Raw genomic sequence first — 14,792 nt, 5'->3', positions numbered from 1 at the left:
TCCTTTGCTTATCTCGAGGCTGATATAAAATCAAAACGCTTCGCGCCAAGCGCCACAGCCATCATCTTCGAGTCTATTTTCCAATGGTATAGGGCGTTGCACACTGATTCCTAGTACAGCTTCGAAGATTTGACTTTTTTTCGAGAGGGTGTCGGCTGGTCCCTTCTCCGACGGGCAATTCGAAAAACTGTGCTCTCGGACCCCTTTTGACTAGCCTCCGGGATCAGTCATATATGGTTGGAAATCTTAACAAGTCTACTTTCGCTCCCGGTGTCGGAGGTTTCGGCTAATTTTGACTCTAAAGCAGAGAAATTTTCGATTCCCCTCCGCCCGTGTGTCGCTCTGCTCGACTCCCCTCTTCCATTTGTTTTCCTTAGTACTACCCTCAGTTTTCTAACTCTCCCCAAAATCTCTCTCTTTGCCGACCTCCCTCCTCCGTCTCCTCTTGGCTGTCCACTTTAATGCGGAGACGAATTTTGCTTTGGCTCCTCTCCAAGCATTAATACTTCGTTCCCATTAGCCAAATCCCAATTTGTTAAAAAAAATTCCCCAATTTGTTCAGATTTTCCTTTTGGCATGCTTGAGGTCAACTAAAGTACGGTGCTCTCTCGCCTGCACACATTAGTCAACTTCAATTTTCAAACTTCCCTCTTTCGTTCATTTTCTCCTCTCCTCCAACCATCGCACTTTTCTCTTCCTCTACTCCAGTTTCCGCACGAATCACCGTTCACCCTTTTGACCGTACTAATTGTTCGTTTGACCGTATTCCGCTACTCGCTTATGCCGTATTTTACTGTTCGAATGCGGTAAAAATTTCTGTTCAGATATTATGAAAACTTACGATTGTGAATGAGAAGTTTATGGCCCTGCATATGTCCGAATACATGAAAAGTATCTTACGGAAAATTTAGGCGTCAACAAGTCCTCTCTTGAAACACTTGCACCTTCTTCGAAAGTCATTCATCTTTCTTCACTGTTGTCCCGTATGTCTTGGGCAATTCGAATTATCTCTGCTTTTATTGTGTGTGTTTCATACTCTCTAGGGATGAGCATAGTTCAGGTTGGTCCGGTTTCTAAGAGAATCGAAGATCGGACAGGTGATCCTAGTTCTTGATTTCCGGAATCGGGAACTGGACAGGAGGTCCGGTTCAGTTCTCGGGCGGTCTAGTTGAACCGGAAAAATGAAAATAAAAGTAAAGCATATCAATTTTTTTGGAGGCGGAGCTGTAATTTTAGAAAGCAATATACATCTACACACACCAATTACCCCATAAAGCACTAAAATCGGTTCCCACGCCCACACGCACGCCAAATAATCAAGCACACCGTAGCAAAAACCACATTTTGTGAGAAAAGGATAATGCTTTTAGCAAACAAAACACTTTCCGGTGTCCTCCCAACTATCATATCATACAAATCCCATGTTTTTTTTTTTTTGGTCAGAATACAAATCCCATGTTAAAAACCAAACAAAATGTGATCTCGACGATGTTCCCCATGAAAGCATCCCTGGTCATCTTCTGAAGGAAACCATCGCTGGCTCTTCATAATGTCTTCTTAGAAATGAACTGCCACCCTCAATTTGTGAAAAATTTTATCCTATACAGCCAAAGCTGTAGAAGTATATTGACAACCGTGGTATTAAGTTCTATGTTAGAAAAAAAAATTAAAAAATTTTCGTTTTGAGTGGACAATCCATCGGCTCGTTTCTCCCTAGAACCGGAAACTGGATTGCCCGGACACCGGTTCCGCCTTGAGGAACCGAGGACTAGATTGGTGACCTCCAGAATTGGACCAAACTCGTCGGTCCGATCAGTCCATCTTGCCCATACCTAATACTTTCCATCGACAGGAAGGCATGAGGGTCTCGCTCGAGGGCCTTTTAGTTTGAGCCCATATTTTTTCATTCGTAATTTTGGCTTGCGCCCATAAATAGCTATTGCTATATACTATCTCTTTTTCTTGTAATTGATGGATATAATGAGAGAAACGATATGCTAATTATAGTGGAATCATCTCCTGGACGTAGTCCTAGTTTAAGGGTGAATCAAGACAAAACTTGTGTCTCAATTTCTCTTTCTTGCTTTTGCGCTTTAATTCGTTTGTGATTCATGCGCCGAATCCCAACAGCTTTGTAGAGATTTTTATTTTGATTTTATTGTTAGCCATGCATGCCAACCAATGCCTATTTCGTGCCAGATATCTCTAGAGATTGGTTTGCCGATTCAAACTCATAACTTGCGTAGTCAAAGATGATGAGCCTGTTTGCAATTTTCTGATTGCTTCTTCAACTTCATCACTCCGTTACTTGAAGCCATTCGTTTCCCAAATGCCTTTCCAATATTCCCAGACCGGAATGCAGATAAAAGGTCAATCTGACGAACTTGCTATATTAAAATTGCCCGTCGCTTCTTGTCCTTGTTCTTGAACTCCAATCACTTTCGTTGTGATGCAACGTGTGTGATTGTTCTCCTTTCCTCTCACTGTTCTTGAATCCAGTCATTGGATACGGCAGAAACTTTTGTCTTTCGACTTCTCCCACATTACATCCAAGATCGGACTTGGAACTCACGCAGTGTTTTCCCGAAGGAAGAAAAATGGAAGAATTCAGCAGAGAAGAAGCAAATGAAAATAAAGAGAAGTACGATCGAACGTGCAAGCTAGAGGCTTTCGATGAATCAAAGGCGGGTTCAAGGGCTTTGTCAATGAGGTATTACACAAGTTCCTCGTGTTTTTGTAGATCGCCCGCAAAACCTGCTAAGTGTGCACTGGCATCGGCCGACAGCCACTTACGCATTCCTATAACTGACCTTGAAGAGATTGCGAAAGATCCATCGCAGTGCAAGGAGGTTGTAAATGAAGTTCGAAGTGCATCCAGGACTCGGGGCTTATTTCCTGTGATGAATCATGGATCCCCGCCGCTGCTCTGGAGGAGATGCTGGATGGAGTGCGCCGTTTCCATGAGCAAGGCGCTGGCGAGAAGAGACCTTTCTATCCGCAAGATTTCACAAGAAGCGTTGCGTCCTTATTACAGCAGTTCTAATCAGTATAGGACATAGGCAGCTAATTGGAGGGACACACTATTCTCTATTATGGCACCTAATTCTCCCGAGGCAGAGGACTTGCCAGCGGTATACCCGTAAGCGATTTCGCTACGGCAATCTCTTACGATAACTTGATAGAGCGTTTGCTTCTAACGGATTAGGAATTTGCGACGAATCGACCAATTAACTATGTCAAACCCCTTAGTGACGTAATGTGAATTCCCGGAGCGAGTGACGAATTTGGGAATCACCTTGTTCGAGCTACCGGTTGGAGGCACTCGGGTTGAAGCCGAACCATCTGAAGGACATGGGGACTTGCCCTTCTGAGCCAGCACCGACCCAAATGCCCACAACCAATGCTCACCCCGGGAGCCAGCAAGCACGCCCCCGACCGCGACTTCTTCAACGTGCTCCTACAAGTCCGTGTCGGAAGTCTCCAAGTTCTTCATCAGAACTAGTGGATCATCAGAAATCGTTCATTTATTACAAATTGTCTAAATCAAGTAATTAACTTCAAAAATAACTTAACCACCTATCGTAACAAGGTTCCATAAGCTATCAACAGTCTCTAGAACTTTCAATTGTTACAAATTCGTCCCTCAACTTGGTGAGATTACAAAGCTTAACTCCTTGCGCGGTTTCATAGTGTTCTTCATCAACTATTCGAGGGTTTTTTCCTACTAAAGCTTCTAATTTTTTATTTTTAAACCGGTTTGATTTTCTTTGAATAATCTTACTTAATAATCCATTTATTAACAATATAGCCCATAAAAATAGCCTTGTTAACAGCCTCTCTCACTTCTGTAAATTTCGAAATTGCTCCTAACCTTGTCAAAAAAATTACAAAGATACCCTTTTTATACCTAGTTTCATCATTTTCACATTATTCCCATTCCAGGTGCAATAAAACCTATTAGTAATCTGTCCAAGACATCCTAGGCATGTGGAAAGCTTTCTAATTTAAGCCCAACAATCACAATAGATTAACATACAATTAGTGAAATTTAATGACACATAGAGTAAAATCTAGGCTAAATGAACAAATAATCAATCGACCACGACCAAGAATACTAAGCAGAGTCCTTAGAGTATTCACTTAACTTGAGTGAAATCTTCAACAAAGCAAGCCTTATCACCTCGAAATCAAAATAAATTCTAAATTACAAGTCTCATTCTTTTGAAGACAACAAAGCTTATTTGATTAAAAAAAAAAAAAAACAAGTGAAGTTCATAAATGCTTGACATTCAATCCTTGATCCTTAAGCAATCCTTTCATTGGTTGATTTTAAGTCACATGGATTAATGGACATAGCCAACTTGATGGCGAAGATTGAATAGCCAATGAACGGTTGAGATTAGGCCTTCTATTGGATTAATGACTACAAGGGTATTTTGGTAATTTTACCAAGTGGCATTTTGGTAATTCTTGCAATATGAGGAGAGTCGACCATATCTGGAGCTGGGCTGATTCGTCTGGCTCAACGGGTCATGAGGTTCCATTGGGTTTCCCCTCAATGAACCGGACCCAATTAAGTGTGCTCGAGTCGGCCAATTTGACCGGGTTGGCCTCTAATTGCGCAGACTAATTTAGCTAATTGGGCTTGGTATATTGACCAAATGGGTTGGTCAAGTCAATTGAGGTTTGGTCCAATCGAGTTGACCCGATTCAAGCTGGATTGGCTCGGTTTGATTAGATCGACTCATGGCATCTCAATTACCTTAAATCCCTTTGAATTGCATTATGGGCTTGACCAATTTTTTCTTGCTTAGCCCATTTAACCAAATCGGGCTTTGGTCCAAGTGGGTCGTACCGAGTTGGTTAATTGGGTTAACCAAGCCTCGCCTGTTGGTCTCAATTCACCATAGGAATTTGGATATGATGAATGGTGTGAAGCACAAGTTTTGGAGCTTAAATTTGTCAAAGTGAGGCCTTTTTCGATTTTTCACTGGCGGTGTTCTCTTTGGACCAACATTCAAGAGGAAGTACATCTATAGCGTGGGCATTTCTGCTATAACAGATGGACGCTATTTTCATTTGTTAGATGATATCTATTTTTATATTTGGGAATTTCAATTTTGCTTGTTCGGAAGTTTTTACTTCCGAGAAATTTTGACTGCAATAAAGTTGATTTAGAAGGTCTGATTTCTGGAACATAGCAGATGTGAATGTGATAGATGCTTGCCATGCTTCTTTAACTAGTCATGCACACCGTACTCTTTCTATGTTATGCATGAAACGTTGATCTAATTCAATCTGGCAGGGGAATGAACTTCACAGCCAGGGGCGGTTTAAGGATGCCTTGCAGAAGTATTTGCTTGTAAGTTATTCTTCTGCTTGTTCGCACTATATATTTCCGTTATGTGGCTATTTTACCTTGGACTGAGGGGATTCTTATAGGTCAATTTGCCATGATTTTTCCAAAAATAGTATTCAAATTGATTTTATTTGACTTAATCGGATTCAAATTGGGCTAATTGGAATTACTCATGAAGGATCAACCCTAATTGGCTTGAAAATTGAATACGTTATAACACCTAGATCAAATGTCGTAAAGGAAACTACTCTAAAAAATGACCAGAAATTAATAAATTATTAATTTTGGCGATCAAAAGTCAAAATTCTTGATTTGACAGAAAGGCCGATTCTCGATCAATTGTTGCAAAATTGATCGATTAGAAGTCTAATTTTTGTAAAATTCAAAGTTTTTGAATTTTCTAAAAGAGTTGACCGAGGGTTGACATTAGTGGTTGACCAAAAAGCCAATTCTAAAGATATTGTTGGATTATTGATAAAATCAATGTCTAAGTTTAGACAGAACACTATGGAACTTGAAAAACCTTAAAGAACATTAAAAAGACTCCTTTTGGCCAAGAAATGGGCCCTTTCGCGATTAGGATCCCTATTATCGAGATTTTACCTTTATACGAGTTTTCGGCTAAAAATCGGGTGTCAATGGTAGTATTGAGGAAAAAAAAACCGTGACTAAACAAGATGCTAAACAATTACGTGCAGTAGTAAAGATGAATGAGTTTAATCTAGTCAACAGGTTAAGGTAAATGCCCGCTCAGATATTCTTGTTAGATCTTTTCACGTCCTCCTAGAAACACGAAGATGCTTTACTGAAGGTGCTTAATGAAGTTGAATGTGCCGGAGACCGAAGATGATGGTCAATTGGAAGGACTTCATTGGATCCATCTTACTGAAGGACCAAATTTCTATTGCAGATAAAGACTTCTCTGCTGCAGGTTGCACTCATAGGAAAGCACTGCACGTTTTCGTAAAACGCGGCAAAATGGTCATGGCAAGAGTATTGATTGACAATGGTTCCACGCTGAATATCCGCCCGCATGCTACACGCCACCTTTTAGGTGTTGACGGGATGAAGGAGGAGGCAGTTAGTGAAGTGGAACTAGAACTCTGGATTGGTCCTATACCGTGTTTAGTGATATTCCAAGTCTCCGACAGGCCAATTGCTTTTAATTTCCTCTTGGGAAGACCTCGGGTCCAAACTGTTAAGCTGTCCCATCGAGCCTTCATTATTAAAAAGCAAGGTCCATCCCAAGTGATTTGGAATTGAAAATCGGTCCTTCTTCTGAAAAGTCTCGTCAACTCTTCCACTCAACCCCTCAATTAACTTTCTGAGACCCTCCGTCTCTTCACTAATGCCTCTGAGATTTAACAAAAGCTTCTTCATCTCTGGATGGAATTCAACTTCACCTAATTTATGCTGGATCTCTTCAACAAATCGACAGTACCAAGAGAGGTGGTGCCCAAATTTGTACTCCGATGTTCTTTGTCTTGTTCAAGTTGAGTAGATGTTTAGTGATAGAAACTAGTAGTCATGAAGCACAATAAAATGTCAATGGACTAGCACATTTGACTGAGTTATCGATTCTTGGTTATGTATTTGTACGGGAAGTGGAAACTATTATTTTAGTATGGAGTAGCCTACTCTTAATTTTGCAGTTTTCACTATCCTAAAAGCCTGTCTCCCTAAGAATTCGTTTACTTTTCCTGTGGATGAATTTCTTCTGTGGGGGTTGAAGTCCATAAGGTTTGTGCTATCTATTTTCTTTTGTCCTATGTAGGGTAAAATAGTGTTGTCTCATTTGCTTGTATGTGACTATGATTAATATCCTTTGACCATGTATAAGAGGTCTAGACTGGTTACTCTTTAGGGTTGTGTCCCGTTGTGATCTGATTTGCAATAAAACTTCCTTAAAATTCATTACTTGCTAGCTTGTATTAGACGTTTATAAGCCAGCATCCAGGTACGGCTTTGTGATATCTTTCTTCACTCCCACATGACCCACAAACTATAAGGGTTTACTCTTTCAATGAAGTGGTTCAGAAAATAGTAGTGAACATTCATACTCCAAATTGATATCGGAATTATAGGAGATGACCGGCTGTCCTACGGAGGATGAAGCCTTCAGCAAAAACCATTTCATATAAATCTAACTCCATATCAAATTGTTAATCAAGAAAAATCTGTATTCAAAAACCTATAAATATCCAAACTATTTTCAAAAGGATTTCACAGAAACTCTCAATTTCCCAGAATTTATTTGGTAAACGTCATTTTAGGTCACCTCATGTCACCACCCACATACCCCAATATCCTCTTCTTTGTTCTCGTGACATAGAATGATAATAGAAGGAGAAAGCAAAATCAGGGATCAGCAAGTGATAATCGTTGATATGCTTATGAGATCAATAAATGATTAACGCCACTTTTAGAAGTGTGTATTGGCATAATGCATCGTGGAAGTCATACCAATAAATATTCTCATAACATGAATATGCCATATATTCTCCATGAGCCATTGCATCGCATAATATAACGTAAACCACATAGTATGCAGCAAATATCAATGTCAATCACTCATGTCAAGAAAATTTATGGTCACATTTTACCAAGTGATAAGATTTATCTGCATATAGACGCGCACACACCCACACGTGTGCGGCACAAATTAAAATTTTTCCCTAGCATATTGTCATAAAAGCAATCGAGATGTTGCGCTCAAATTGCTATATATAGAAATTGTTATTACAAGTCAAGGCCTAAAGTTAATTTGTTCATGGCACTTGCAGATGCTTTATGGATCTTTAAGGTAGCTAGGCCTTTGCTCTCTTGCTTGTAATTTTGCGTATAAAAAAATGAAATAGGTTAGACCTATTATAAACCTAGTTGTGCATACACCTGTATATCTTTTGAGAAGTCATGTGTTATACTATCAGTGGACGTTCGGAAAAAAGAAAGCGAAGGCAAAAATGAAACTTCTCGGGGATTGGGAATGCTCTTTCGTGGAAGCCAGCAATTAAAATAGGGAGCCTATGACTAAAGCTAACCCGACGACATGAAGTACTGCAATTACAAAAGGCAAAAATGAAGACTAAACAAATCAAAACCATTTCCTCGAAGCTGATAAGCGATCTCTGGTGAAAATAAGTCGGTGTTCATATCTATTATAAAATTAAAGTAAATGTTCAAAGGATCTTGCAATTCAAGTTCATGCTAAATCATTAAAGAAATAAATGAGAAATAATAAAAGACACTCAAAATTCACATGGTTCGATTTGATTATCGGTACCTATATTCACGTCACATGCTGGAATATTTATCACACATAAATTAAGTGCAAATCCAAAGTGTTTATAAAAGAACAACTTAATCGGATGTAAACTTACTGCACGACTCATCAGGTGTTCAAGTCCAAAGGAAAAGCTTTACGTACGTTGAACTAAGAAGCGTCTCCTTACGCTCTTTTTCTGTTTGCCCTTTGTCCGGCTCGGCTCCTTTGGGAATGCTTTTGTGCGGCGGGTCAAGGAAAGAAAAAAAAAAAAACCTGACCCCCACCCCCCCCCTCTTCAAAAAAACAAGAAAAAAAAAGGAAAAAAAAAAAACAAACATAAAAGAGCAAACATCCCGAAACTATAGGATATTTACCACTAAAATCTAGCTTTATAGAATCGTCACGGTAATGCACTAATTTGCCATCTTAGTGACGAAACTATTGTAACAACTTAATTATTTGACTGAAATGACAAAATTTGGGAAGAACAATTATTTTCAGGAACAGAAATTATGTGCATTTACCAAATTCATTTCTGTTCTAGAAACAAACATTTCATGCATTTACCAAACGTATTTTAATTCTCTAAAACTCATTCAGGAAACAGAATTCGAAAAAGTAATTTTAATCAAAATCACTTTTTTTAATCAGAATTGTTGTCATATAGACCTTTATCCTCCCCTAGTTTCTCATTTTACTCGCTATAAATGCAAGTAAAAGGAAAAATAAAAAGTAGTTTGATGCCATAAAAACAAATTATGGCGTCATCGAGCTTAACATAATCTCATCTACGAAATGACTTCAAATGTTTTCGGTGTGTTCGGCCAAAATGTTCCTTTTGTCTTTCCTTTCTTTCCTCTAACGAAGACTTACTTTTGGATGGGGACCAACCGTATATTAAAAATTACTTTTTCCTTGTATGGCTTTTGGACGAGATGATCACTGTACGTCTTCTTAGCTATGATATATAAATATACGTCTATTGTCACTCACAAATTTGCCACATGAGTCCGCATGCATAAAGCCACCCGCTGGTCGAAGGTGTACCATATTGCTTAAGGCACGCATGACAATACTTCTACTTCAGAAATTAACTTTTAGACAGAAATTGGCGGCGACCGGTGAAGATAGGCGATAGACTGCGGTGACAGGTGGCGATTGGTGATGAGGGCAGCGGTGGTCGGCGGTTGGAAGCAGTGGGAGGTGGTTGGCGGCGGCCGCCGATGCGCGGTGGTTGGCGATTGACAGCATTCAGTGAAGGTCGACGGGCGGCGATGGGAGGAGATCGGTGGTGGGCGGTGGTTAGCGACGTTCGTGGGCGATAGTGGGCGAAGGCGACCGATGGTCGGCAACCGGTTGAGGTCGGGGGTTGGCGGTGATCGACGTTGGTCGACGGTTGGCAAATGGGGAACGTGGGTGGCGGTGGTCGTGAGCGACGACAAAGGCGGACATGGTCGAAAAGAGGATGAGGCAAGAAGTACTTTTTGAGGTTCTTTTTTTGATCCAAGAAGTACTTTTTGAGTTGGAGAAGCAATTCTTTGGATTTCTTAAATTGGAAAAAAATAACTTTAGGTGTGAAAATTCACTTCATCAGCAGAAATTTCTTTTAGAAGTAAAAATATTTACCAAATGGATTTTTATTTTAAAAGTTACATTGCCAAGGATTTCTACTCCAGAAGTACTTTTGAAATAGAAATCTACATCCGGATGTGTTACCATGCGCTCCCTTAATTATGATATACTTAAATCTTGCACATATAACTATATACCTCATGCATAGTCACGCGTTAAATTATTTTTGCTACTCAGCAATGGAGAATGCTGTTTTGAGGAAGCCAACAATCACCATTGAATCATTGATAACTAATTTTGTTAAATTATGTTTCGAGTTTGAATTCGTGTACCAAACGTGATATCTATTGGATAATGGACGGTGGCAAACCCAGATCAAGACTTGGACTTCTCTGATTGCTCAACAGAAAAGGTAAGGGTCTTTAACTTGGGTTGTGCGTGTGAGGCCAACTAAAAGAGGAAAGGAAGTAAAAGTATTAAAGAAGAATAAAAAGAAGGTCTAGATTTTGCTTTTATGTCACGTCCGTACGGAAGAAAAGAAGACCCCTTTTCTGCACAGTGAGCCGCTCCTCGAAAGAAACTCAGGAAGAACGCACGAAGTTCTTGTGGCTTTGGGCTTACGAGAGGAGCTGCGAATACATGACTTGTGCGAGTTTTACATCCAGTCGAGTTTGTTTTATTTGTACGTACTGTGAGCTTAGATATAATCTAGGCATGAAAAATACTCGAGGATTATAAGTAATTGTAGCTTTGATTCTCTGATTATATTGAATTATTTATGATTGACTTTTCTCATAAATTTGAATATCGATATTTAAATCGAACCATGAAAATCTATGGAGAGTCTTTTATTATTCCTTGTTTATTTCTCTAATATTTTTTTGCATTGACTTATTTGCAAGATCCTATTACATTTTCGCGTTAATATTATAGAATTTGTTATTAGATTTTCTGGATTATGATTTGGGGCATTTTCTTGTCTAATTATTATATAGAAATTCTGTGATTGTAAGTGAAAGTAGAAATTGAGATTTTGATGAGAGGAACGACTTTTGGTTATTGAGGAGAGTTTAACCAAGATCAAAACTTAGACTTCTCTAATTGCTTTTCTGCCACATCCATACAGGAGAAAAGAAGGCCCCTTTTCTGTATAGAGGGCCACGCCGTGAAAGAAAACACAGGAAGACCGCACGAAGTTCTTGCGCTTTCGGCCATACGAGAGGAGCGCCTAGACACGATTTGTGCGGCCTGAGTTTTACATCTAGTTAAGTTTATTTTATTTATAAATGTTTTGAACTTGGGTGTAGTTTAGGAATGAAAAATACTCAAATATTATGAACAATTGTAACTCTAATTCTTTGATTATAATGGACTATTTATGATTAGCTCTATCGTGAATATAGGTATCGACTTTCAGACCAAACTACGTGCATATCTAAGGTCATTTATTATTTCTTGTTTATTTTTCTAGTGCTTTTCGCATTGACTTATTTACAAGATACTATTAGATTCCTGGGTTAATATTACAACAAACATAATGAAAGTCACTACTTCATTTCCGATGTAAGAAAACGAAAAGCGAAGACTAAATAAATGAAAATCATCCCCTCGTAGTCGGCACATTGATTAAAACTTTATCTTATGTTAGAACGGCATACTCATCAACAATTTAAGAACATATTCAACATCAAATAAAGAAACTTGTTTTGATAAGACAATCTGAATAACACTGTGGTATGTGATCTTAAGTGAGAATAAGTCCATATTCATACCTATTAGATATTTTGGTCCATATTTAAGCCACAAGTTTTCCCAAAGTTCTGCTATCGTTAATAGATCTAAAATTATTCTTTTCAGATATATTTAATTGGCGCAAATAATGATATATGTTGGAGTATCGCGTGTTGAGTTGTTATTTATCAAAGAAGAATCAACAATTGGGAGGATGGGATGCCATTTCAAGAAAGCCCACAATTTTTATTTATTTATTAGTGAGCCTATAACCGACGACACGAAAATCCAACACTCTAAAGTTATCGATATTATCCACTGCTTTTGTCGGCCATTTGGCTTGTTGAACGGCCAACTTTATCAAAACTTTTTAGAAAACAAAGAAACTTGTGTCAAGCATTTCATTTACCGAAAATAAAAATAAAAAAAACTTTTTCTCTTTAGAAACCATCTCAATCTACTACTATTTATATATGTTTAGTAAATTTTGTAAGTTTCCCGTGAGATAAAAGGTAAGATTGCAGGAGTCTAGCAAAAATAGCAAAGAAAGAAAGTGACATTACGAGATCGGTGGCTTTTGAGAATGGCAGGTAAAATTAGGGACAGAAAGAATGGAACTCAGATCCTCTGGACCAACATTTTGTGGGTTTTTCCATCTAAGAGCAGACTTCCATGACCATCTAGTTCCCCGGTAAGATGACATTATGGCAAGCGGGAATGGAATTGAGTTATAAGTGCAATTGGGATCATGATATTAGGCGACATACTGGATTTTGTCGGTCTTTCCTTTTCATTGGTGTCAATTATAGAGTAGTCCACGCAATCTAAATAATAGATGTCGGGCATTTAGCGCACTAATCGATGAATCGGTAAAAAGCTATGTAACTGTTGAATGGTCAAATCAAAAGACGTGGTAATCAGTGCAATACACATTACACATGAAATGTGTATCACGCACAAAATTATGTCCCGTTCATATCAATATGCTAGACATGCATACGATCATCCACAATCCCGACATGAACGGACTTTTGATGACCCACCCTCTGACATTCAACGTCAGAAACCCCACACACGTTATTGGAAGGCTTCCATGAATCAACCCAAGAAAGTTCCGAGAAAACGCTGCGAAGAACGATGGCCTTCTGAAAAGGCTGCAAGAACATTGAGGGGTTGGGACTTCAATAATGCACATGGCCATCCCAGAGTTGATGAGACTGGAGGGCGTCTGATCCCAAAGTAGGGTAGGGTGTACCACTTTTTGACTAAAAACGACACTGTTTTGGGAGAAAGAAAATGGGAATAGTCACACCCCTGCCCTGCCTTCGTTGTGTCATTTTATATATTCAAATTGTAGACTTTTTCCGATAAAAAAAAATTGTGGACTTTTGTTTCGTTTATTTATGTATTGAAGCTTGAAAAAAGAAGAAGAAGCATAAGATGGATTCCATTAGCTCCATGAATTTCTGAATAACACGAAAAATTTTAAATTTGCATATATATATATATAACACATTTATCTCAAATATCAATACCATACATTTATCTCAAACTTTTTCTTTTGATACAAAAATCTTAAATTTATTTGTGTGACAAATTTACCTTAAAATTTAATTTAGATCACATATCTATAAGTTTGGAATTTATGTGTTGCATCAATATAAATTTAAGTAAGTACGTCACGTGAGTAGAAATTTGGGATTGTTTGTGTTAACAAAAAAGTTTGAAAGAAACACGTCAAAATGGGCATAATTTAAGATTTTTTGTTTTTATTTTTTTATAGTGAAATAGTGTAGCTTTTACTTTTAGCGTAATGGACTATTTATGATTAGCTCTATTGTGAATATAGGTATCAACTTTCAGATCAAACTACGTGCATATCTAAGGTCATTTATTATTTCTTGTTTATTTTTCTAGTGCATTGACTTATTTACAAGATACTATTAGATTCCCGGATTAATATTACAACAAACATAATGAAAGTTACTACTTCATTTCCGATGTAAGAAAAAGAAAAGCGAAGACTAAATAAATGAAAATCATCCCCTCGTAGCCGGCACATTGATTAAAACTTTATCTTATGTTAGAACGGCATACTCATCAACAATTTAAGAACATATTCAACATCAAATAAAGAAACTTGTTTTGATAAGACAATCTGAATAACACTGTGGTATGTGATCTTAAGTGAGAATAAATCCATATTCATACCTATTAGATATTTTGGTCCATATTTAAGCCACGAGTTTTCCCAAAGTTCTGCTATCGTTAATAGATCTAAAATTATTCTTTTCTGATTTATATAATTGGCGCAAATAATGATATATGTTGGAGTATCACGTGTTGAGTTATTATTTATCAAAGAAGAATCAACAATTGGGAGGATGGGATGCCATTTCAAGGAAGCCCACAATTTTTATTTATTTATTAGTGAGCCTATAACCGAAGACACGAAAATCCAACTGCTTTTGTCAGCCATTTGGGCTTATGCGTTATGCCTACGCTGGTTCTGCTCTCTTTCCGTAATCCACTGAAGACGCAATGGACATTTGCTTGCAGTTTCCATTGCAAGTCCTCCTTGGATGTTGACTTCATCTGCTTCTATCCCCAAGGAAGAACAGAAAACGGAAAAGCAGATCACGTCAACCGCGTCTTTGGGAGACAACTGGATAATTTTCTTGAACTAACGAAAGAGCTCAACAATTTCTTGGCACTTGGGTCGTAACAAATGCTAAGATCCAAACACTTCACCATTTTTTTTCCGCAATAAATAGGGCAACGAGAGACATCTGCCATAACTATCTCGCTCAGTTGTGTTATCAAAACTTTTTAGAAAACAAAGAAACTTGTGTCAATAAGCCAATC

The 14,792-nt window shown here is 38.2% G+C and overlaps 1 protein-coding gene across 1 annotated transcript; it reads left to right on the top strand.

Annotated features, from left to right (window-relative positions):
• Positions 1 to 2,597: 2,597 nt before the first annotated feature.
• On the top strand, positions 2,598 to 3,059 carry LOC125314653 (1-aminocyclopropane-1-carboxylate oxidase homolog). The gene has a single exon (XM_048277503.1). It carries the CDS (start codon positions 2,598 to 2,600, stop codon positions 3,057 to 3,059), a length of 462 nt encoding a protein of 153 aa, XP_048133460.1.
• Positions 3,060 to 14,792: the final 11,733 nt, after the last annotated feature.

The sequence above is a fragment of the Rhodamnia argentea genome, chromosome 1 (assembly GCF_020921035.1).
Source record: "Rhodamnia argentea isolate NSW1041297 chromosome 1, ASM2092103v1, whole genome shotgun sequence".
Lineage (NCBI taxonomy): Eukaryota > Viridiplantae > Streptophyta > Magnoliopsida > Myrtales > Myrtaceae > Rhodamnia > Rhodamnia argentea.
Note: the sequence above shows the minus strand (reverse complement) of the source record. Positions and strands in the feature narration are given on the sequence as shown.